Genomic DNA, 23324 nt, shown 5'->3' with positions numbered 1-23324 from the left:
ATGCTGGTGGAGGAGGTACGTGTAGCAGCGTCTGTGCTGTGATATCTGTCCACAGTAAATTACGTAGTACTACTAATAGTATGCATGTTTCGTGATTGTTTCGTAAATCACCATATATCTAAGATACAAGCAATCGGATACAAATTTCAAGATAGCAGGAATTAGATACAAGTGATTTACGAAACAAAAACGTTTCGTGATTGCTAGTAGTCTGGTGTATTTTGTTTCGTGTTTGTTTCGTAAATCGTGTATACTTACAGTTAGCGCATACTACCGTGTAATGTATATAGATTTAGACAGAGGCGGGCCAATTATCCGGATACGGATAGTGTCCATTACCCATGCATACAATAATCAAGTGTAACAATCCATCTTTATAATTGTACAGAGGTTTTTATCATTTTACAGAGGAGTCCAAATCTATATAATCTATATAGCTATCTAAACCTATATACACTACACGGTACTGTAACTTGATGAGGTTGATGCATGTCATTGTCCGAATTACGTCTACTTCTTGACGAATCTATCAGTGGTAATTACGCTCGTTAACCCGAGCACTTCGGCATAACGTTAGGAAGCATATCAAACCATCGTGATGTCGTTGGCATGCATTTGAGCCACAAACTCTCAGTAGTAACCTACAGCATCATCAACCTGGTCACATATGCAAAGGGGATCACATCAAAGATGCAAGAAGGCACACATCTTGTGGATAACCCCGAAACCAAATGCCGCCGTGAAGTAAAATGGTCGGACTTCAAATTGTACGAAGCCTACCAGTCCCCCCCCCTCGTCTCTTGCTCTCATTTCCAGGTGTACAAGTCTGGGGAATTCAAAATATGATGTCCAGCACATCATCTTCATTCGTCGGGGGTTCCTTCCAGAGACATAGTTGTATTCCGCAGGTACATACTGTAGCATTTCCTCCTTAAAGTTATTACTAACTATCCAGACGTTTGATAGAGTAACAACAGTACAGTAGAATAACATGGCTCTGTTATTCGTGATGGTCGCTCCGTCGTCGTAACTCAAACACGGCACTGAGCTCGGTGCCATCGAGCGGCCACTTGCGGCCCAAAGCGCCGACGCAGGCGTTGACGGACGCCATGGACGTGAGACACACGGACGGATGCTTCGTCACGTCAAAGCCAAACTCGCGCGAGACGCTGACAAAGTGAGAGGCAGTGCACTTCAACGGATCGCACTCGCCTTCGCACGACGACCGACATGCGTCCATGGACAGCAGCGCCACGCTCTTGGCATGAAACACCCACGAAATCGTTTGAAGGAGCGGAGGATGCGCCTTGCGACCGACTTGGGTGATTTCGCTCCCCAAAATGATGTCGAACGTCATATCCACCGGAACGTGGTGGCGCTGGCCCCATTCCAACTCCCGCACCTCCACGGGGCGTTGCAGCCAGTCCTTGTTCAGGTCAATGTTCAGCTGGAGCAAATCAGGGTATTCGTCGCTCAGAACCACGTGCTGGGCACCCAACGCGGATGTCACCAGGCCGCACAACCCACACCCGGCTCCAAGTTCGAGGACGGACGCGCGGAGGATGTCCAACGCCACGACATGCGTCTCCAAGTGCGCGCAGAGAACATGCGCTCCAGGCCACACTTCTCCTCCCATCCCATCTACACGTCTTGTGTCCTGCTTGACGCAAATCTCCACCGCCGCCGCTGTCCGATACCGCGCAATGTGTCCTTGCATGGTGGTTGGTTTGTTGAAATCCCACCATCACACATCCGGATAATCCGAATATTAAGAACCATATGGATGTCAAGGTCCAAATACGATGCAAGGCGACTTGTTTTCCATTATATTTAACAGGATTTTTGGTTTCACGTTGTATTAGAATATACAGGCGCATTCTTCATTGCGTGCAAAGTTCAGGTATGTCAGTACTAGTACACCGGTATGTATAGAAATAGCTGGTGACCATATCCTTTCCGTTCGGGTGCTTATGCAGCTTGTGACTGCGCGTCTCCAAGCGACTTGTACCTTGTTGCGCACGCTCTTGGACTTCTGGATGCTGCATAGTGCGGCGACAACGTTAAATACATTTCTATTCGTGTCGAGTTTTAGCCCTGCACAAGCTTGCGCTTGAGAAGATGGCGCAAGTTGCTTGCTGACAAATGTGGGAGTAATTTGAGCACGTCCGCATCATGCAAGTGCTTGGCGCCGTGGACGTGGCCACGGCAGGCTGCGTCCCCACACTGGCAGTCAAACTTCTCGTCCATGTCCCATTCCGTCGTGTTGTAGTCAAACGTAATGTCGGTCCCTGCAGCATACCAACCCCATAAGAGACGTGCATCAGTAGTCTAGAACATGGTGAATATGGACATACCCTTGGCAATGGGCTGGATGGCCACCACTTGAACCACGGGGTCGGTCTCGGACATGACAAACGACGCGTTCGGGTTGCACGAGTGGTTGGCGTACTCCAACCCGCCAAAGATCTCGACGTGCTTGTCGTGGGTCATTTGAATGGTGAACCTCGTGGGTGCATCGTACTATACAGTTGTGGCATCGTCAACCAACGACTGTGCGCAGGAAAGACTAACGTTAGTACCATGGTTCCGCGGGCTGTGCCAATCACTTCGTTCGGCTCAATGTCTCGCGCAGCAATTGCCGTGTTCCACTCGGGCGTTCTAAGCACCCACAAAGCCGATCATGGACTGATGGAAATAGGTAGTAGGTGTACGCACGTACACTTGCTTGACGGTGAACGGGCCAGGCGTCTTGGGCTCGGTGCCGCGAATGACGTCAACATGGGCGGCGTTGACGACGTGACGGCAGTGGGGGACTAGAGTCGACGCGCGGGCGAAGCTTCGCTGGAGGAGGAGCATTGGAGGTGCAGAGTGAGAGGGGTAGAGGTCGAATTGCACAATGACTCGACGATCACAATGCTGATTCGGGTGCACCAACTTGCCGACTTTGCATCAACCCACGGAATATCCGTACAGTATAGTATTTCGAAGCCACTCTCCCAGACACCGCAAATATTTTCCAAAATGTAGCCGTACAAAATGCGTTGATATTTACTATGTTGTGAATAAGCTATATTTTAAACGTCATGAACGGTGCTTATAACATTTACATTTAGGTACTTGAAGTTGTTTGAAAGTAATTGGTATCCGGATAATCCACCAATCATCAATCGACCGCATGAAGTCCACCAATGAACACGGTTGAGTTGGATGTCGACTAAACCTACTAGTCACCCACGAATGAACATGTGCACTAACATGACGCTCGACAGTGGTGCGACTGTTCACGACGTGCAATGAAGTACTTCAAGTAACTATCAGCGCTGTTCATTCACGGTAACAGTTCCAATCTCAACGAATAAGCTAGCTCAATTACGGTGACTTGACCGCATTTGGTCGGTTGATTCTTGCCCCAAACCAAAACAATATTGTTGTCGTAATCACGAAAGTACAACACCATTGTTGACACAGTGGTGCTGCTGACGTAGAAACTGTACGGTACAGTTAATCACAGTTTACACGAACGCCAGTTGGAGAATCTCTCGCACGTTGGACCGTGCATCGTTGCTCTCCCATACCGTGTGGGCCACCATGGTTGCATCTTGCGATACGAGCGACTTGAAGTGGTGGACGCTGCCCCCCGTGCCAAAATAGTACGATTTGGCAGCCACCAGCGCCACGCCGCCACGTCGTTTTAAGTGGCGTCGAATGGTCTAGTTAGTTTGGTTCATCGTCATCATCTACGCTTGTTCAACATCGAGTCGATCGTTCGTGTACCTTGAACAACTCGACACTGACGCTTTCCGTGTAAATGGTTTCAGCCGACAGGATCAAATCGAACTCGACGTCGGTGCCGTGGTTGGCTTGGGCCATGTGCTCCGACATCAAGTGCCAATCGCCCGAGTAAAACGTGGCCTTGTCCGTGGTCGCATTTCGCTGAGTGTTTGGAATCGTGGCCAGCTCAATCACTTCGTGGTTGTAGTCTGAAAACACAACCTGTGCCGCTCCTACGGTCGTCGTCCTGTTAACGACCACACTACAACTGGTTGTTTGTCGAATCAAAAGCCAGCATAACCACTCCAAGTGCATCTGGTTGAACGATGGATTTAGACGGCTGCAATGTACCCTGCTGCAGTGCATGCAGGCCAGGCAAGCCATGGCCACACCCGAGCTCGAGGACTCGCCATCCTCCGTGAGCGTGCACGGGAAATCTGGCTGCATTTGCGGTCATGTACTGAATCAAATCCACGGCTCCTTCCCATAGCTTGAACCCGCCTAACAATATAGGCGTACGGTGTCACAATATCCTTTGTCATTCCTGGTTGTAGAACGAACGGGTAGTACCTTCATACACTCCGGTTTGGATGTCTGACGTTATGAGCAAGTTGGCGAGTTCGCCCGTGCCTAAGCAAATGTAAGCATTCGAATCAATACATATCAGATGGTGCTTTCTTTGTGCATGTACGGGCTTTCTAATGACAGACTTACGCGAGAGAAATCGAGGGTGGTGCTGGTTCACCACTGCCATCGATACTGATGGCCCCACTGGCACGACAATGAACTGATCGGCATCGAAAGCGTGTGTCAATGGAGCTGCGCGATGGAGCACTGCAGGACGCTTCTGGACCAAGTCGCTCTGCGATAATGCAGCATCTGCCGTTGGTGAAGCGTTGGCGGCGGCAGCAGTGCCGTCGTTGTCGAAATTGAACCGAAACATCAGTACTAGTACATCTAGTAGTAGTACAGTAGCGCGACAATCAACGAAAGGACAGCGGCAACAATGATCCGGTAAATATAACCGGATGACACCATTCGTCATCACGAATACTATTAATAGGTATTAATTAATACTACGTAGTAGTACTATAATACTATGTAGTAGTAGTAGTAGTATGGGGTTACGTACGTATCGACAGCCCCAACATCCATTGAGATTGCATGGAGTAAAATGTCAACGAGCCGTCTTCAGATGCGGAAAGAGACTTGAATTGGATTGTGGTAACTTTGGGCCGAGTGCTTCTACGGGCCTGCTCCAACTTTCGCGATCGCAGTGCACTATAATGGTGATCGTTAGCTCCATGGTCTTACACGGTTATATCCACAGCCATTGTTTTCCTGCAAGTTGCCTTGTTGCAAGTTACTACTGTAGTATGTACATGATGATAGCATAACGCTAATCAGTTACAGTAGTTGCGGTGTGTGGTGATCAGACCTTTTTGCACAACCGTTTCACAAGGAAAGGGCACTCTCCGGAAATTATCCGGATCGTTCAGGTTTCAGGAGTGCGGCTAAATTTAGGTCGAGTTGGGTGAGGTTATATCCAGAGACCGTTCGGCGAGTTGATCGTGCAGAGCCGCGACGATGTCTGGGCTCGTGGGTGTGGTTGGCTCCAACTGCATCTCCTCCAAGAAGTCCCGCGTGGCGATGTTAAGACACAGGAAACTCACAGCCAAGGAGAAACTTCTGCTCGCCCAAGGGGGCACGCACACCACCGTGCTCGACGTGCTCACAAAAAAGCTGGTTGCTAAGCTGGAAGAGCTCATTCCCGTGGAAAACGAGCGACACGACCGCGCGTTTCGGCTCTTCACCAGTACAGACGCCATCACGCCGCAGAGCTTCCACGCGCTGCTGCTCAAGTTTCGCATCTCGGCCAACCGCCAGCAAAGTTACGCGTTGTTTCACAAGTACGACGTCGACTGCCGGGGAACGCTGGACCGGACCAAATTTCTCAACGGTGTCTTTCAGTTTCGTCGAAAAGGATCGGCTCCGATACCCACCATAGTACAGCAACGATCCTACGACGAGGATCGGCAGGACGAGCCCCCGACGCCTCCCAAACGAGGAATCGCCGCAAGACCAAAGCAGCCGCACAACGTCAGGAATTCGACGTCTGTGATCATGTCTGACGTGATCACTCATCCACCCAACAGTCACAGCGAGCAGCCTCCGCCGCGACACAAACACTCTACAGTGACGGACCGACTCGCCCACAAACCCATGCTCACGCACCACCATCCGGCCCGAGAACAGCACGAGACCCCCCTCGGGGACAACATTCCGTTCGAAGAAGTGGTCAAGCGGATACGGGACAAGATCGACCAGCGCACGTCGAAAGCGTCCGACCGATTTCGGCAAGCGTTCAAGATCTTTGCCAAGGCGTCTGGCATCACCATGGACGAGTTCCACGAAGGCTTGCTGCAGCTCGGGTTTCGACTGTCCCCAGACCAAAACAAGCAGCTATTCAACACGTTCGACGTCAACCAGTCGGGCGACTTGGACCTGAACGAGTTTGTCCAAGGCATTTCGTTGGACGATTCGTCCATTAAGTACATCAACGCCCACGTCCAGCGCCAAAAACGCGAAGAAGCGAGGCGGAAGCGGTATCAGATGGCTGTGCAGTCGGTCGAGCGCGCGTGGACGATCGAAGACATGGAGCGAAAGCTACGCGAAAAGATTGAACAGCACACGTCCAAGTCGTCCGATTGTTTTCGGCAGGCGTTCAAAATATTTAAAAAGTCCTGCGGCATCCGTCGGCAAGAGTTCCACGACGCCCTCGCCGAGCTCGGGCTGGACCTGAATCGAGAGCACACGGACAAGTTGTTTGCCAAGTACGATATTGACGGCAGCGGAGACATCGACCTGCCCGAGTTTGTGCGCGGCGTGCTCCCAGCAGACTACTCGGGGGGCACGTGGGTAGCCGAAGCGGACGAGATGCACCGCATCGAAGCCGAGGTACGTCGTCGTCGTGCGGAGGGAATTTCATCAGTTTGGGTTTCATGGGGATGATGTGTCGTGTATCTAGAGCAAAAAGCTCAACCCAGACTCGCACTTAAACCGCGTGGAAATCACAAACTGGTCGCTCGACAACATCCAGTTCAAGCTGCGGGAAAAGATCACGCAAAAGACCACGCGGTCCTCGGATACGTTTCGCCAAGTGTACAAAATCTTTCAAAAGTCGACGGGGATTACGTTGCTCGAGTTCCGACAAGGGCTGCTCCTGCTCGGCTTTCGCCTAAACGACGCCCAAGCAAACGGATTGTTCAATCGCTACGATTCCGACCACAGCGGCACGATCGACCTCACCGAGTTCTGTCGCCACGTACTGCCTCCGGATTACAACGGCGACGGCGACCACTGGGTACAACTTCCTTGCGTGAGTTGTTTGAACTTGACGTTGTGGTGTATGTATATTAGGGACACACACAAGACGAGCACAAACAACGGGCCCAAGACGCCATGACGTACGTAACCATGACGAAGAATGGCACAGTGCCGATGGCCACCCCCCCAAACCCGATGCGGGAAGGCACGCCGATGCCATCGCGCCCAAACTCGGCCCCCCAAGCCCGACCACCCCATTCGGCCACCAATGGTGGTCCATCTCCCCATCACCGACGGCACTCGATGTACGAACGAAATGACCTTTTGATACGGTCGTTCTTACGTATTGGCTGGGCATAGGAAACTAACCCCTGAGGCCAACGTATGGTCTGCCGACGCTACTAGCCCTGACAAAGCCACGTATGTTCATCATCGCATCTTCATGTTGCTGGATCGACCGACGGCGTGGCTGATCTTGAGGTTTCTTTAGGGCCCATGCCGCACCTTCGTCTTCTCGACCTGCCACAGCTCGTCCTGCCTCGGCTCGGCCTGCCTCAGCCCGCAGCCGCCAATCGGCCGAGAATGACCCCCAGCATTACCTTCGCCCGAGCTCTGCTCGGTCTTGTAGTAGCAGCAGCAGCGTCTCGTACCGTGCAAACCCGTTTAAGTCGAAACGTCGCCACTTTTTCCACCATCACAGTCTATGGCAGCGGAAAGTTAAGTTCCATCGAGCCCAGCAACAACTCGAGTTACAGAAGCTCCAAAACAACCCCCCCGGTTCTACTACCGCTCCAGCCCCCCCCGCCACACAACCCAACGAGCTCGACGAATACGAAGATATTGCTGTAATCGAGGACGACGACGAGGACGACGCCGATGAGGAGGGGGGCAACGCCTTTGATGACGACGATTCACCGTACAAGGAACTTCGCACCCCCGCCAAGCCAAAGCCCCGACCTGCATCAGCCCGCCCATCGTCCGCCAAAGCCACCAAGCCACCTACAGCTCGGCCTCCGTCCGCCAGCAAAGCACCTGCCAACTCGCGACCCCAAACGTCCGCGTCCACCGCCACCTCGTCGTCGACTGCCTCGAGAACGTCGCAATCTCCGCGGGCAAGGAGGCAGCAGCAGCATGGCAGTGACACGACCAGTCAGAGTAGCCACGAAACCACGTCGACCACGGCCGAAGGCGTCCACCCTGCAAAGTTCAAGCCTCGGATATACGGTCCAGGTTTCAAAAAGATGTTTTTACAACTGGCCAAGGAACGGTTGGTGGTGCACGAGCGATAGCGATGTTACCAACCCCACTAACGTTACACCATCTCCACGACGATGACCAGTACAACGAGAGAACTCATACTATAATTATTGGACAAACTGGGTCTTTACGAATTGAGTTGCGTCCACAGCCAGTACACGATGTGATTGACAAAATCTCGCAGCGTCTTGCGCTGTTCTGGGGACAGCATGCCGTTGGGGGGCGCGTCCCGTCGACATATTTCCATCTGGACGTGCGAAGTCGAGTCGTGCTGGATGTGAATCATGATGTCTCGAGCCCCCACGCACATGAGCAGGACATGCCGAGTGTCCTTGAAATGGTACTCGCGCATCGTTTCCTACAAGTACACACATATTGGAATCCGCGTGAGTCGTCTAATAGAAACGTACTTTGTGGACGGCTTCCAGAAGCGAGGCAAACTCGTGCCACGGGACCGGCAGCTTGAGCAACTCGCCAAGGACAGGGTCGATGCTGCCACCATCACAATCGTGTGAGTTTCAACAACACTATAGACCAATATCACGAAACGTACGAGACAAATGGCGTTCGAACTGACAACGCCAGGCATTCCTCCAATTGCTCTGGCCCAACTTCGACCACCCAATTCGGAGGCAGGTGCATTTGCGCTTGTACCGCGAGGGACTTGCCCGAGCAGAGCAGTTGCGACCACAGCACGTCGCGGCGGTAGTCGACTTGGGCGGTGTCGAGCAACTCCAAAATAAATATCTACACAAACACATTTGATTCATTCAGACAATAATACAGTATTGTCAAGATATTCGATTCGAAATTGGAGTGAGTAGTGGGGTGCTCAATCGAACGAGCAGAAGAACCAAATCGGCAGACAATTGATAAACGACCAGTCAAAAACCAGATCACTGATCAAATTCTCGCTTCGGCCAATTCCACATCGAATTAGTATGTGACTTCAATTAGTGTGACGAGTCTTACATACAAAAGTCAGTACAATCAATCGATCGATAGATTTGGCGAATCAGCACAAAAGGTCAAATTTTGGGTAAAAGAAAGACAATACTAGTAATCGCGAGCTATGAAGACACGGCATGCATTAATTACCTCGACTTCCCCCATGAGCTCGGTCGTCTGAAACGGATTGTGGTGCATATGCAACCCAAACGCTTTAACTGTGTTGGGGCCGACGCTCGTGAGTACCAGTGAGTACGGACACTCGACGTTGCCGTTGACGTTGCGGAGAAAGTGCCCTGTCACAGACCGCGCGGCGATGGCATTGGGGGTGCCAAACACGAGCAAATCACTCACATAGTACCGCTTGGCGTGGCACGCAATGTATCGCACCAACAAGGACACGTCCTCGGCTAAGTTGACGTCCACTTCAAACGCGGTGATGCAGTGGTTGGCGCCCGTGGGGGGGCTCGGGTGTTTGGCCATGAGCATTTCCATGCCACTCGTGACGTGGCGCAAGTCACGGGGGGCGACCAAGTGCGCCTTGAGCTGGTCTTTGGTCATGGCCAATGTCTTGAGCAAGTACGCGTGCAAGTCGGCGACTGCGAAGTCGTACACCATTGGCTTGAGCTGCAGCAGCGTCTGCACGTATGCCATCGTGTACACGACTTGGTCCCCGGTCAGCTGAACGTAGCTGGACTGGGGCAAGTGTCGGCCGGCATCGAGACTCACCACGTCGCGCTCCGATACAAAGTACGCACGTACAGTCATCCCGTTTCCCTTGTCCAGGACCTCCACCAGCACCAACCCTTCCGTGACTTTCTTGACGTACACTAGACACGGTGGCGGCTGGGAAGGCAGCGCCCTGAACCCTGCTTTTTCTAAATGTTTCACAAGCACCTGTCGGAACGCTGCGGTGTGGGCGATTTGGAGGTGTGGGCGATCCGTGGCCACTTGGTGGATCAAAGTTTGCACCGGACTACTACTGGCACTCGTCGTCGCGGGGGTACTTTTGGGGGCGGTACCACCGTGGCAGAGAAAGTCGACGTGGAGACGGCCCACGGCCGCGTACACGTCGTTGAAAATGAACTGGATCTCATACGACAGCAGCGTGAGCATGCCACTCACGTGGTGTGCCACGTTAGACGCAGTCGAAGGCCACACGCCTGAGAAGCTCACGAGAAAGTGCCGATGGAGCATTAGCCGGCCACATCCGACGAGTTGGTCCACGGCGTAGGACGGAATCGGTCGACCGGCCAGGCACTCTTGCGCCATGAGCGACTTGAACAGGTCGTACACTTGATTGTACTGCATGCGATGCTGGTCGTGAAAGTCCAGCGCCGACCGTAGCTTGGCTCCGTGGTACGACAGCGGGTCCGTCGCTTTGAGCAGTTCATTGCGTTCGTTTTGATTGTAATGGCTGAATGACGACGGCAGAAGCGTGCGCAACGTGTGCCGCCACAAGTGCTCTAAAAAAGTAATCATATCATCACGAGGCCCTTACGTACAATCAATATCACGAGACACACGATGGACAGACCATTGCAAGTGGAGGTGGCTTTTTCGGATGTGGAGAGCCTTCGAATGGGAGGGAGACTGGCCTTGGGGGGTGCAGTTAACGCCGTGGTTGACGGTTGCTTTGCTGTCGTCGTAGGAACATGATTCGCAGCTTTCGACAATGACGACCGAGGGGCCAACATGTCCTTGTTCAATGTCAACGTCCAAGCGGGGGGTAATTTCGTTTCGGCGTCGTCCGTCGTAGTCGCGGCGGCAGTACTGGCGACGGGGGCGGCCTTCACGACGCCTCGAGCTCTGGCACGTGCCGCCATGAGGGCATTGGTGGCGTTGGGTGGGACGTTGGCCTTGCGTACCGACGTCGCGGTGGCGGTAGGGGGCGGGTTGGCGACCCCCGTGCGGGGCAGCGGGACGGGGGCCGGAATTGGGGTCACGGGGTTGTTGGTGTCGAGCTTTTCCGAGACGGTACTGCTCGTGCCTCGCGGTCGCATGGCAGGGATGTCTTCGATGGGGGTGCCCGTTTCGCGGAGATACTCGACGAGCCCCATGCCGTCGACAGCCCGCACCATGGTCGCCGTCACGAGGGCGGGGGGGTTGTTGTGGTCAAGCAACACGTGAAACACTTGGGGCGTGAATGCGATCAACGTGCTTGTAAAATCCCGCCCTGTCCACGCCGGCGCCTTGCCCACCACGGACGGCGGGCGTACGACCATGGCGCTGGGTTGGAGCATCGAGCAGGTGGTGGGCGACGCCAGCGCGTACCCCCGCTTTTGGAACAGGATGCTTCGAAGCAGCGTCTGCCGGAGACTGCACCACCCAAGCGCCTTGGCAAACCCGGTGCTGAGGATGTCGAGGACATGGGGGTGGCAGTTGTAGCTGGCAAACACCAGTCCCTTGTGGGTCAGCTCGACCTGGTAAAACAGATGGCGGGAGCGCGACAACACGGTCGAGTGCAGCATCGTGTCGTCCTTGGGATGCGATTGCCGTGGTGAGATCATCATGGGCGAGTTCAGCGTGTCCACGGATTGCAGCGACGACGCCGAGAACGATTTGCTCAGCCTGTCTGGTTCGTCAAACGTGAACGCGCTGCCGGCCCCCATCGGACACACAAACGTAAATGCGTGGGTAAACGAGTATGACGCCGCCGCCTCCTCCCCAACGCCGCTGCTGCTGTCTCCTCCATCGTACGGCTCGTATGGCACATCGCTGTCTGCGCGAAAGAATACGTGCGGTCTATAACAACATGCACACATACCCTCAACATCATTTTTCCATGTAGATACATGGACACGTACTGGACGTTTCCAGGCAACCGCTCGAAAGGCACTGCAAGTTGCTTGACAACGTGTTCAATGTCGTATGACGGAACAATATCGCGCTGTTGCATGAGCGTGATGGTCGTGGCCGACAAGTGGCCGGCTTTGTCCATCAGCTTGCGCAGTTCGCGCACGGTTTCGACAGAGTAATGGTATGACGTCTGGGGCGTCGTCTGTCGACTCAACATGGATTCGATCGCGTATTCGTACAGCGCCTACACTCAACACAGATAGATTATTATATCGTGCTGCTGTGGTAAAGAACTAGTTTGACGATATGGACGTTCGTTACCTGGTGCACGGCTGTCGTGAGCACTTCCTGCATCAAGTCGGTCGACAATTGACCTCGGACGTATACGCGCCATCGAACCGACTGATGGGACTGCGGACACTGGGGCCACGTTGCCAATACTTTGGACCATACAGGTGGGCTAGCCACGGACGGACTTTGAACTACAATTCCCATGTATATGAAAGAATATTTGTAACATATACACACAAAAGGACAGGTGGAGCCATAATAATACTGGAGTCTGTCGTACTCGGGGTATCATCCACGACTTCCAACGTCACCCACGCCAAGCCCTTGCCAAGGCTCGCCACAAATCCCGATCGACCACTGAGTTCGGGGTTGACATTGAACACAAACGATAGCGTCGTCGGCTCTTCGTCTCCAAGGGCGGCGGTCCCACTCGAAGCACTTGACGGCGCTGACGACGGCGCTATTCCGGACAACAACGGATCCGCTCCCTTGGCCTCGTCCGCTGGGTCCACTGGAGGCGCGAGTCGGATGTACGGTGTTTCGACGAGTTTTTCCTTGACAAAGTGCAAAAACAAGAGTCCGTCGACCGGAGGAATCACCTGGGTGGTTGTGAAAGTCGGAACGGCAATGTCTGGCACGAGAAAGTCAAAGTCGGATGTGGTGAGTTTGTTCTGTCGCGATGACGATGACAACGACGACGACGAGCCAGGTGCGCCTGCGACAGTCCGCGGCGCCGCTTTCATCGTCGGCATGGCCTTCATGAGGATGCGCAGAAGCGTATCGTCCAGCTTTTGCTCGAGCACACGACACAGCTCGACCGTGATTTCGTCGCTAGGTTCTCGGATGCCAAATACTTGGAGTTCAATCGCGGCGGACGACGATCCTTGTGATTTGTCGACCAACGTCATGTAAAACACATGGCCTCGCTTGTCGCGATAGACAAACAGGTGGTGTCGGTTGTGCACTTGAAACTGCTCGAGGGCGGACGAACAGAGCATGTTGAGTGCCAAGTGCGGCACGAGCCGAGACTTGAGCACGAATGTGGTCTGGAACTTGAGGGGGCATTCAAACTGACCCGGCCAAAAGAAGGGCGACGACGATACCGACGTGGACGAAGGCGCACCAGTCGCCATGTCAAATAGGTTGTTGTGGCTGCTGCTTCGGGCCGACGCTAGCATGATGGATGACGACGACGATGTGTTGTGTGGCGACGGCAGCAGCAGCGGACTACACGACCGCGTTTCGTGCATTTGCTGCAAGAGCAGGAATTGATTCACTTGGGTGACGGTCGCGGCGATGCCAAGGTGCAGTCTTGTGAGCAGGCCGAGCTCGTCCAGACCAGTCGACATTCCACGAGAGGTCGGGATGTGTAATTGAAGTGACACGGAATCCCCCCCCGCGACGACGGTAAAGTACGCCCAGTACAAGATGGGCTCGACATCCCCTTCGAACACAAAGTACACTTGGTCGCATCGCACGAGGCGTAGCCACGGGTTGTTGGACAGCAAGTGGTCGTGGAACAAGTGCAACGTCGGCCAGTCGGGGAGTTCCAGCGGCAGAAACGCCAGCGGGTACTCGACTTGGCGGACACTGGCGGCAGGCAGCTCGTCAAAGAGGAGCCGGACCAACGCCCCCAGCGGCGGACTCTCGAGCGACCGCGGGGGCAGACACTGCAGGATCGCAAGCACATGTTGCGCGCACAGCTCTTGGATGGCATTTCGAAGGCGTCGGAGGACGATAGGCACCTTTGTCTGTGGCTGGTTGGCGGCATCATGTTCCGGCGCAAGGGTCATGACCACGAGGCGGAGATACACGCGCGGATGACGCGGGTCCTTCAACAGGTTGGACAAAAACAGAACACGATCAATCAACGACGTGGTCGGGTGGTCATCCGAGACGAGGCGGTAGGGCTGGGCCATGTTGTTCAGGACGTCTGTGAGGTGGTTGGACGCACTGAGCACACGCACACTTTTGGATCGCGGGCGGCCGCCAGAGGTCGCCTCGGACATCCACGACGCGTCTTCGTCCTGCCAGCATTCAAAGCGCACAAAGAACGTCGCGTGGTTTCGATGAGACGACTCGTTTCCGTCCGTCGCAGCAGCGGCGACATCCTCCTCCGGGGCGTCTTGATGGCCTTCGTCGTCGTCGTCGTCGTTGTTATCGGCGGCGGCGGTCCCCGTGTAGTAATACCACTGGGTATGCGGGATCGACGTCAACGACGCCGAAATCAGCGCCGACAACGCCTCATTTAGCGACGCCGACGGGACAACCAAGTTGCCCCCTCGTCGCCCTCGTCCTATTTCTTCTTCGTCGCTGCTGCTCGTGTCGTCTTCACTGGCTGAGGACGAGCAGGGTGATTCCAACGGCAACATGGCATGCAGACGCGTGACGTCCACGTCCAGCGGCACATGCACGCAGCTCCAAAGCGCTTGGAGCAAGTCACAGGGCTCGATGGTCGCCCCACTTCGCAGCGCGTGGTACACCCCGTGTGAAAAGTTGTGTTTGTGCGCAGCTCGAACTTGACCTACAAACGCGTCCAAGTCGGGGGTGCTTTGAGCAGTCACGACGGGCTGCGACTTGAACGGCAACGAACACTCGTAAAACTGGATCGGCAGCACGTCAAAGGGGGGACTTGAATCTTCGTTTTCGCTCGTCGGTTTTGGGTCGTTGGCCATCCAGTGGCGGCGTTGGTCAAACCAAACCAAGTCTTGCCTCGTCATGTGCTCCATCGGGGGAGCCACGACCGTCGACGACGACAGCCCTGCCAGCCATTTCAGGCGCTCCGTCTCTTCGTCCGAGTCGAGCCGGACCGATGGGGATGCACCCCCTTCCAACGACGATAACGTACAAGAACTGGCGTGTGCGACCATGGTGTCCAACGTCGGAACAAACGCCAACAGCAACGTATTGTCCCCGACGACTTTGGCAAAACAGCGGCCGGGGGGAGGGGGCGCCGCGGGGGTATCTGACTTTGACGTGGCACTTGACCGCGAGATCCACAGCGGGCCACATGCCGTGTGCGGCGGTGGATTGAACTCTGTCCATGCCACTTCGCAATCGGCCAAACGCACAAACGAGTCGACAAGCATTGCGTGCAAATGCTGGTTGGCGGTGTTGTCGTTCGCCATGTACAGCAAGAAGCGCTCGGTGCTGGGGGGGGTGGTAGTCATGAGGCGGGCGGCGCTAAATGGTGAGTTCCGGACCGGAAACCCATTGAGTGGACAGGGGAGCACGACGTCGTCGGGGGGCTGGACGACCCGGATGCCATCTTTGGCGGCCTGGACGATACGGTAGAACGTCAGCAGACACGACAAGACATGCAAGTCGGCTTGGTACAGTTGTTGCTGCATTTGCTCAAACCATTGCGTATCCGAAAGCCTCGTGGCGGCGGTGTCGTGCTTCGTCGAGGGCGACGCGGTCAAGGCCGGGGGGGGAGTTCCAAACATTGCCGGCGGCTGATGTCTGGAGTTTTCTGTCAGACACGACGAAGTCGCATCGATGTAGCCGGTCACAGGCTCCATCCAGAACGACGTCATAACGGTGGTATCGGACACGACCGAGATTGCGCACTGATACAGCGCCGCCGTCGGCCGGCCGCTGTTCCACACGACCACCTCTTGGGCCAGCAACACAAACGTCGGCGTCGCTTGCAGAGTCACGAGTCCTCCCTGGCGCTGTCTGTTCAGTTGCAACCGCCGCATGGCTTCGACTTGATGCGGCGGGGGAATGTGCCACAGCCACACGACGTGCCACATGGACGCGGCAAACACGGGCATCGACACGCCTGACCCCCCGCAGCAACTCGGCGGGTGGGTGAAGGCCGCCACGGGCTGCTCTGGTGCGATGAGCCACGTCAACGCGGGGGGCTCCAGCAGCAGGCGTTGGATCAGGCGGTGGCTCACGACCAGGCCCGGACTTCGCGGTTCCCCAGGGGAGTTAGTTGCACTTGAGTGCAGCAATCGCTTCAAGTCGGCTAGCACCGCCTTGCGAATCGCCGTCTTTGCCGCGTAAAATGCCACGTGTACGACCACGATCGCCGACGTGGACGATCGTTCTAACCGGACAAAGCACACGGCTTTCTTTTGGGCGGGGGCGGTGGTTGCCGCGGCCGCCGCGAGTGAAATCAGCGACCCGCGCTGTTTTCGATTCACGGTCGACTTGGCCGATGATGTGTGTCCGGCGAGGGCCGGGGACGACACGGACGGTTTCGACAACGACCTCCGCATGTCGTCGGCGAGAAACTTGAGGTAATTGTTGGGGCTGAGCTGCATGGTGGCCCACTTGTGCAGCGCGTCGGCAGCTACGAACGCCGTGTCGGCGCTGTGTTGTGCGGTCCACTCGACGTGGATCAGCTCGAAGCGCTCGACGTGGAACCACCGATGCCACAACAACGGCGACAAGTCCCCAAGCAGGGTAAACACTGGGTGCGCCGACGTGACGGCGGTCGCGGTCCGGGAAAACAGGTTCAAAATCGGCTTTGTTTCCGTGTCGAGCGTCGCTTGCATTTGAATGGCAGACATCAAGTGGAGCAAAATGCGGTCGCGCTCGTGCAGGTCCTTGAGAAACGTGTGGAGCGCCTTGGTTGTGGGGCTGCTTATGACCGAGTTGGTGGATGCATTCGATCGGTCAAGCATGGAGGACACGGCAGTGGACGGCGGGGGGGCAGCTGCAAACCCAAGGGTCGATGCGTTCGCTCCAGCAGTGGACGACGATCCTGGAGGCCCGCCGTCAAACACAAGTCCCCCACCATTTCGCTGTTTCGTAGCAAACTCGTCGAGGAACTTGGCCGGCGCGAGCACGTCCACCCGCAGCGTCATGTCGTTCGACATAAAGTTGGCGGTGACCGTGTATTCGAGCCAAATGTCCGACTTCCACTGCAACAAGCACGACACGACCACGGCCGAGTCGACTGTCACTTTGGACACGAAAAAGCCTTCTTGTAGCCGCGCCTGCACAATCTTGAGCACACTCCCGCGCATCTTGTACTCGTGGATCTTTTCCCGGAAGAGGCGAAGCGGGCGGAACGCGTTCAACGCGGCCAGGGGCTCGGCGTCGACCACCTGCGGCATGTCCCAAGAGTGGGCGCGGGGTACCACGAGCGACGGGTTGAAGAACAGCACCGGCTGCAGGCCATTGGCGCACAGCGGGTGTGACCTGGATTGGACGAGGAGATGTAGCGTGGGGACGTCAAAGAGGGAGCCCCCCGTGGCGTCGGCCAGGAATCGGAGGAGGTCGGTGTCGGGAACGTACCCAAACGCACATTGGGGCTGGTACCCCCCGCTGATCTACGATACACAACGTACCGTTGTATAACGTTAAACAACGTTGACAAGAATGTAATGCCAACGACTGGAGCCATATCGAGATAAAGGAATGGGAATCACAGCGCCATCGAATATATTGGCATACAACGGATACAAAAATGATTTGGGATAGAACGTCAGAAGGATATATATATTGTGAATTCGCTATAAACTTCCAAAATTCGCGTGGTTGGTCTAATCAATATTGAATCACGCTGGAGTTCGGATTGGCTGACTATACTTGCCATTTCTGTAAGAGCCAATCAAACACACTCAAAATTGGATTAGCCAATAGCGTTGATTCGTGATTCGATTCGCCGGCGTGATTCGATTCGACGGGGTCTGGAAATTTGTACCAAATCCACCAATATATATAATATATATATATATATGTAGGGGATAAAAGGGCAGATATATATATATATATGTAGGGGATAAAAGGGCAGGACAAGAAGGTATGGTTATACCTGGATGGCGTGGCATTGGATGTTGTGCCGTGCGAGTTGCATCATGAGATCGTCGTACGCGTACATGTTGGGAAGGTCCACGACGCCGTCGGTGACGAGGAAGAGCATGGGCGACGCGTCGTGGGGAAGGGAATTGAGGGCGAAGATGGAGTTCTGGAGGGATGTGGCGAGGGAGGTGGGGTCAGAGAAGGAAGGAGATGGCAACTTCTTGGCCCAGTCGTCTTCGAGAAGTTGGAGGCGGTGTTTCACCAACGCGAGGACTTCGCGGACGTTGGCGGCATGCAGCGTCACGCCTTGCACCAGCACGCACAGCGAATCCACCATCGCGCCTTGTACGATGACCGACAAGTATATCTCGGGGAAGACAAATGCTGATGTAGAAGAAGGCGGAGGCTCGACGAGACCCTGGAGCAAGAGGTCTATCGCCTGGAACGCCATGTCCAGGATTAGGGTGCCGGAGATGGGGTCGATGGAGAGCGTAGAAGGGCTCGCGTCGAGACACACCGCGACGCGGTACTTGCGATACGACAGGTACAGATTCGACTGCGGCGCAATGTGCAGTCGAAAGTCGGCAAGGTCGGACGGGGACGGTCCAACTGAAGTCGTCGTTGGCAACGCGGTGGACGTCGAGTCGGGTTCCGGCACGAACGACACGTGGACCATATCCACCTCTTCTTCGACGCTCATAGAATGCATGAACTGCGTGGCCAACGTGTGAAGCGTCGAAGGCGACATGGTCGACGTCGTCGCCGCCGTGCGGGACGATCCTCGCGGCGCCAGCAAGAGTTGTCGCAGATGCCACAGCGACAACGCAGGTCCATCGAAGTGCGAGAAGTCGTGTGCCTGGAGATGCAACTCATCTACTTGCGGCGAGAATATCGCAGACTCCTTCAGCTCCTTCTCCAAGCTGTCGTCATCCACATCGTCGATCATGATGATGGGCGCGTTGAATTATGCTGCCGCCGCAATTGCAGCAAAATATTATACGGATACAAGACTGGTGTATCCGGAAATCCCTTTTTGACAGTTACGGTTCGAAAACCTGATAAGAATGGACGATGGATGGTATCCCGACATGCTTCAATGAGAGATGCCTAGCTTGATGAACACGCCAGACCACGCCTCCTCCACGTTGCGGTTCGTGGACGTCTGGGGATCGTACCCGCCTGCGCGCTGTTGCAAGGCGCGCAATTGTTTCCTACGAACATGATCATGCATGCGATGTTACGTTGAGAAACATGAAGTCATACGAGTCAGCCGCGCCATGCCCTTTCTTCCCGCCATGGACCGGCACGGGTTGCGGTCCTCCGCCAAAGAACCCCGGCTGGAAGCCCATCATGGCGGCTTCCATTTCTGCACTCAGCGGTTGGTCGATGGGGATCGCTGTCGTGGGGTTCACAATCTTCTCGACGTCTTTCTCATCTCGTTCTCCCAAGGCCACCTCCATGAGCTGCGCCTTTTGTCGCTGGACGTCGAGCTGGAACTTGTTATCTTCCTGCTGCTGGACGCGGCGGCGGTCGTCCGTCACCCGGCGCTGTTCTTCGATGACGTGGAGAATCCGGCGCTCTTCTTCTGCCTTCTTCGCTTCGTTGGCGTTGATCAATAGGGTGTTTTCTTGTTTGTACTGCTTCCATTTGGCATTTGCGGCGTCCTTCACCGCGTCGTCTTCGCTCAGCAGGTCAAAGACTACATGGATGTTCATGAACGTCGCCATGCAGAAACACGGATCTACAAAGCAGCAAGACATGTTGATGGACGTACTCAAATCCTCGACGGCCTCCAGATAAGCATTGTATTCGTCCAGCGAATTGAAATCTTCTCCGGTCTTGTTGTACGTCTTGAGCACTTTCTTGCGGATCGTCACGTCTTTGTTAAAGTCCTGCTCTTCCTTTGTCTTGTCCTGGAGCTGCGATTTCTTGACGAGTTTCCCGCATCCAGGCTTGGCGCATGTGATTTCCCGGTGATTCTGGAACTCGAGCTTCACGCACCGATCGCAACTTCGTAGAGAAATACCGTCAAGGCCCATCATACATGTGAGTTCTCATGGGATGTGTACGTACTAGCGATGGCCACACTTGGAGATGCGCATCTTCATCGTCGTGTTCAGGACGTTCGAGTCGTCCTCCAGGGACGTACCACAGACACAGCATCGCGCCGCGAACTCATCGTCGGCGAACATGGTCCGATGGAAATGATCTTGATGCGTGCTGTTGTGGAATCGATATTTTAACCAATCAAACATACATTTATGTATTTAAACGCTTGGATTGGCTGCATATTATATATACAAGCGATTGGATTGGTTAAAATGCTAGATTGGAATCATATGAGTTCGTTCAGCCACCTGGACTTGCAACCCATTGCCAAGTGCGCGGCGGCGACGACGTCTGCGGCAACCTTCTTGGCATATGTCCATCAGATCCATCGGGACAAGCTTAAAGACAAAAAACACTCGTCCATATGGATAGGAGATCCAAGTCTTCCTTACTTCAAGCTCCATGTGTGGTCGGACGACTGCACCGTGGTGGGGCGGCGGTTGCAAGCCGGTGACATTGTGTGCTTCCAAGACATTGCGATCCGCTGTTTCCGCGGGAATAACGAGGCGCACTTGACATCTCATTCGATGTACACGGTGCTCGTGCGGCAGAACCAGTTCCAAGATGTGTCTTCCCAGCATCTGTACGTCCCGTTCACGTCCATCATGCCCGTCGTTGAGTGGATCAAGGAACTGCATGCAAAGGGTGTAGGCTTTGGCCAACATGGCAGCGTGTCTACCGTGACCCTCAAGGACTTGCGCGAAAATATGCTCGCGCACGTCGTCTGTCGCCTTCGCCCGCTGCTTCGCCACGATCCATTCCAATCCACCACAACCACTTCCACATCCGATGACGACCCTAAGTTCTCGGCGCAGCTTCGTCAACTCGTCATGGTCGACGGTCCGGATGACGGCATGATCCTCAACGTGTGGCATGACCATTTCGACGTCCGGACCATCGCCTTCCACACCCTCGTGGAAGTGCGGCATGTCGTGATCACGTTTAACACATTGCGGCACTCGCTCATGGCCAACACCACGGGCGAGTCCTCTTTGGCTCCGTTCGCCCATTCTCCGTGCGCCAATCCTCACGACGCCGCTCCAGCCTTGCTGCCGCCACTGGTCACATGCGATTCCTTCGCCGAGGCCGCCGACAGCCACGTCCACGGCCGGCTCGTGGTGCGCGACGTCATCGTCGAATCGCTCGAGCTTTCGTTTCCTAGTCCGTCATTATCATCGTGTTGGCAAGTTGGCCTTCTCGTGGAAGGCTACTGCGCATGGTGCGAGTGTTCGTTACCAGAGCAACCCACAGAAGTCGTGCCTCGACTGTACGGACCGTGTGTGAACCGATGCCAAGGGACTAAGACAATGCGGTGGCGCTACCGCCCTGCGTTTCTGCATATCCGAGATCGGCTCGGTCATCGCATGCGCCTGCGAGTGCCAGACGCCGCCATGCAGGGGTTGGTGGGCCACATCCCCGCCGCCGCCGTCGCCGACAAGCATGCAATGCACACACCACTTCTCATGACAGTGAACGATGTACGAGACACCGTGCGCATGTTGCTGCAAGCTTTGGTGGACGATCCTGAACATGAGTTGGACATTCAAGTGTACTCGCATTTTGTCGGCGGAGACGTAGGATTCACTCGCGACTCGGCGTATTCATTCGTGGCCCTCCATGCTTGAAGGGGATGCTTGCCGTCAACGATAGTGAGTAGGTCTGAAATGAATCGTACAAGTCATTAACTAGTAGTGTTTGACAATTGTTGTGTGCATGCCTAAGGATCAACTGGGTTGACGGTGGGGGGTTGACGTTGAAATAATATGTTGTTGCTGTACATACCAGTGATGTGAATTGAGTGGACGAAAGACGAATCGCATTTACTACTGTTTACATCGAAGTAGTCATTAGATTAGTTGGTTATCCAAACAACTTTAACGCATCACCACGCAGTGATCTCACACTGGTATGTTGTACTACTTTCATGTCCCTACTACCTAAGGCCCTGTGTGGGCAACTTCACGTACATACCGGTGGTTTTGTCACTGCAAAAATCCACGAGTATGCAAGTCGCCAATGCAGGTGGATATGCCTGTATTATGACTCGGTGGTATGGCAGGCCGCCACACCTGATGTAGTAGTGCATACATAAGTATATGACTCACCTCGTGTTGTTTCGAATGATAAACTTGGTAGTGGACACCGTGGCGTATACGCAATTTCTTGTGACGATCTCGGCGGGGGGGGGCTTGATGGGGGCAACCAGGCCAAATTGGCCTTCGCATGGCTGCTGCTGACGCGTTTGTTGTTGCCCAGGACGTAAGGACTTCGAAGAGCACTTGGAACTGTGGGACGGCATCAAGCCCAAGCGCGGGATTAGCTGGACAATCACCTTCTTCTTGACCACCTTGCCGATGTTGTCGGCCATGACGCGCAGCGTGATGACATACTTGGTGATTTGGACGGTGGCGGCGAGAAAAGTACGCGGCCTCGAGCACTCCTGCACACGACTGGTCAAAGATCGGAACAACCGACGACGGGGTCGTCTCCGACGACGGGGTCGTCTCCGACGCATCCCACAGATCCGGCTCGCTCTTGGTAAAGTCAAATGGAAAGAACTTGATCAGCAACGACCAATCGATGGGGTCGATGGCGTCCTCCAGGAACATCGTCGGGGTCTTCGAGCACGGAACAGATGGAGCTGCCTGTGGGTGGCCTTTGTCTTCCATCACCTGCATTTGGGGAGTCGCGTTGTTGCGCGCGGAAAACATACGACCAGCCACAAGGTTGTTGATCATGTGTGGGGTAGGATACCAGCACACAGCCGCGCACATGCATCGCCGTACCAAGCGCTCAAGTATATCCGCAGGTCTTGAGACCCCCAGCCTAGGGGTCTTAAGCCTGCGGATGCGTTTGAGGATACCACCAAGCACGCAATGATCGCGGTGGTCGCGATGGCGATGATCAACCAATGGAGCACCATGGCGAGCTGGGAATGACCAGATAATGCATGCGTGCAAATCGGTCAGTGCCTCGTAGGTTTATGTGATGATTTGGCTACAAAAGTGTTACAGTCCGAGACAAAACTATAGACGCACCCCAAAATTTTGGAGTTTCTCATCCAA

The 23324-nt window shown here is 54.7% G+C and overlaps 8 protein-coding genes across 11 annotated transcripts; 3 read left to right on the top strand and 5 right to left on the bottom strand.

Moving 5' to 3' along the window:
* Positions 1-900: 900 nt before the first annotated feature.
* H257_02631 (hypothetical protein) lies at positions 901-1733 on the bottom strand. Its single transcript, XM_009826355.1, has one exon. The coding sequence runs from the start codon at positions 1715-1717 to the stop codon at positions 1001-1003; it is 717 nt and encodes a 238-aa protein (XP_009824657.1). The 5' UTR covers positions 1718-1733; the 3' UTR covers positions 901-1000.
* Positions 1734-1804: 71 nt separating this feature from the next.
* H257_02630 (hypothetical protein) lies at positions 1805-2954 on the bottom strand. Its single transcript, XM_009826354.1, has 4 exons — positions 2720-2954; positions 2580-2658; positions 2355-2520; positions 1805-2288 (listed from the first exon to the last, which is right to left on the bottom strand). Exons 1-4 carry the CDS (start codon positions 2854-2856, stop codon positions 2089-2091), a joined length of 582 nt encoding a protein of 193 aa, XP_009824656.1. The 5' UTR covers positions 2857-2954; the 3' UTR covers positions 1805-2088.
* A 394-nt stretch (positions 2955-3348) lies between these two features.
* On the bottom strand, positions 3349-4749 carry H257_02629. 2 transcript variants are annotated; one of them, XM_009826352.1, is made up of 5 exons: positions 4486-4749; positions 4342-4401; positions 4123-4272; positions 3775-4004; positions 3349-3710 (listed from the first exon to the last, which is right to left on the bottom strand). In XM_009826352.1, the coding sequence occupies exons 1-5, from the start codon at positions 4712-4714 to the stop codon at positions 3513-3515; spliced, it is 867 nt and encodes a 288-aa protein (XP_009824654.1). In that variant the 5' UTR covers positions 4715-4749; the 3' UTR covers positions 3349-3512. The 2 variants fall into 2 exon arrangements, with proteins under 2 accessions (XP_009824654.1, XP_009824655.1); XM_009826353.1 differs by having other exon boundaries at positions 3349-4004.
* Positions 4750-5310: 561 nt separating this feature from the next.
* Positions 5311-8715, top strand: H257_02628 (hypothetical protein). The gene is made up of 5 exons (XM_009826351.1): positions 5311-6729; positions 6800-7135; positions 7192-7403; positions 7459-7518; positions 7589-8715. The coding sequence occupies exons 1-5, from the start codon at positions 5359-5361 to the stop codon at positions 8385-8387; spliced, it is 2778 nt and encodes a 925-aa protein (XP_009824653.1). The 5' UTR covers positions 5311-5358; the 3' UTR covers positions 8388-8715.
* Positions 8079-19129, bottom strand: H257_02627 (hypothetical protein). The gene is made up of 9 exons (XM_009826350.1): positions 18164-19129; positions 12674-17678; positions 12424-12584; positions 12111-12346; positions 10841-12048; positions 9454-10769; positions 8909-9102; positions 8766-8847; positions 8079-8713 (listed from the first exon to the last, which is right to left on the bottom strand). The coding sequence occupies exons 1-9, from the start codon at positions 19094-19096 to the stop codon at positions 8483-8485; spliced, it is 9366 nt and encodes a 3121-aa protein (XP_009824652.1). The 5' UTR covers positions 19097-19129; the 3' UTR covers positions 8079-8482.
* A 31-nt stretch (positions 19130-19160) lies between these two features.
* On the bottom strand, positions 19161-20378 carry H257_02626 (hypothetical protein). Of its 3 annotated transcripts, XM_009826349.1 has the most exons (4): positions 20224-20378; positions 19925-20160; positions 19414-19849; positions 19161-19361 (listed from the first exon to the last, which is right to left on the bottom strand). In XM_009826349.1, the coding sequence occupies exons 1-4, from the start codon at positions 20340-20342 to the stop codon at positions 19244-19246; spliced, it is 909 nt and encodes a 302-aa protein (XP_009824651.1). In that variant the 5' UTR covers positions 20343-20378; the 3' UTR covers positions 19161-19243. The 3 variants fall into 3 exon arrangements, with proteins under 3 accessions (XP_009824651.1, XP_009824649.1, XP_009824650.1); XM_009826347.1 differs by having other exon boundaries at positions 19414-20160; XM_009826348.1 differs by having other exon boundaries at positions 19161-19849.
* Positions 20379-20489: 111 nt separating this feature from the next.
* On the top strand, positions 20490-21937 carry H257_02625 (hypothetical protein; the record flags this gene model as incomplete). Its single annotated transcript, XM_009826346.1, has 1 exon — positions 20490-21937. One exon carries the CDS (start codon positions 20490-20492, stop codon positions 21882-21884), a length of 1395 nt encoding a protein of 464 aa, XP_009824648.1. The 3' UTR covers positions 21885-21937.
* Positions 21938-22188: 251 nt separating this feature from the next.
* Positions 22189-23245, top strand: H257_02624 (hypothetical protein). The gene has a single exon (XM_009826345.1). The coding sequence runs from the start codon at positions 22614-22616 to the stop codon at positions 23073-23075; it is 462 nt and encodes a 153-aa protein (XP_009824647.1). The 5' UTR covers positions 22189-22613; the 3' UTR covers positions 23076-23245.
* The last annotated feature ends 79 nt before the right edge of the window (positions 23246-23324 follow it).

The sequence above is a fragment of the Aphanomyces astaci genome, assembly GCF_000520075.1.
Source record: "Aphanomyces astaci strain APO3 unplaced genomic scaffold supercont1.4, whole genome shotgun sequence".
Taxonomy (NCBI): domain Eukaryota; phylum Oomycota; class Saprolegniomycetes; order Saprolegniales; family Verrucalvaceae; genus Aphanomyces; species Aphanomyces astaci.
The sequence above is the reverse complement of the archived record's forward strand: the minus strand, read 5'-3'. Positions and strand labels throughout refer to the sequence as shown.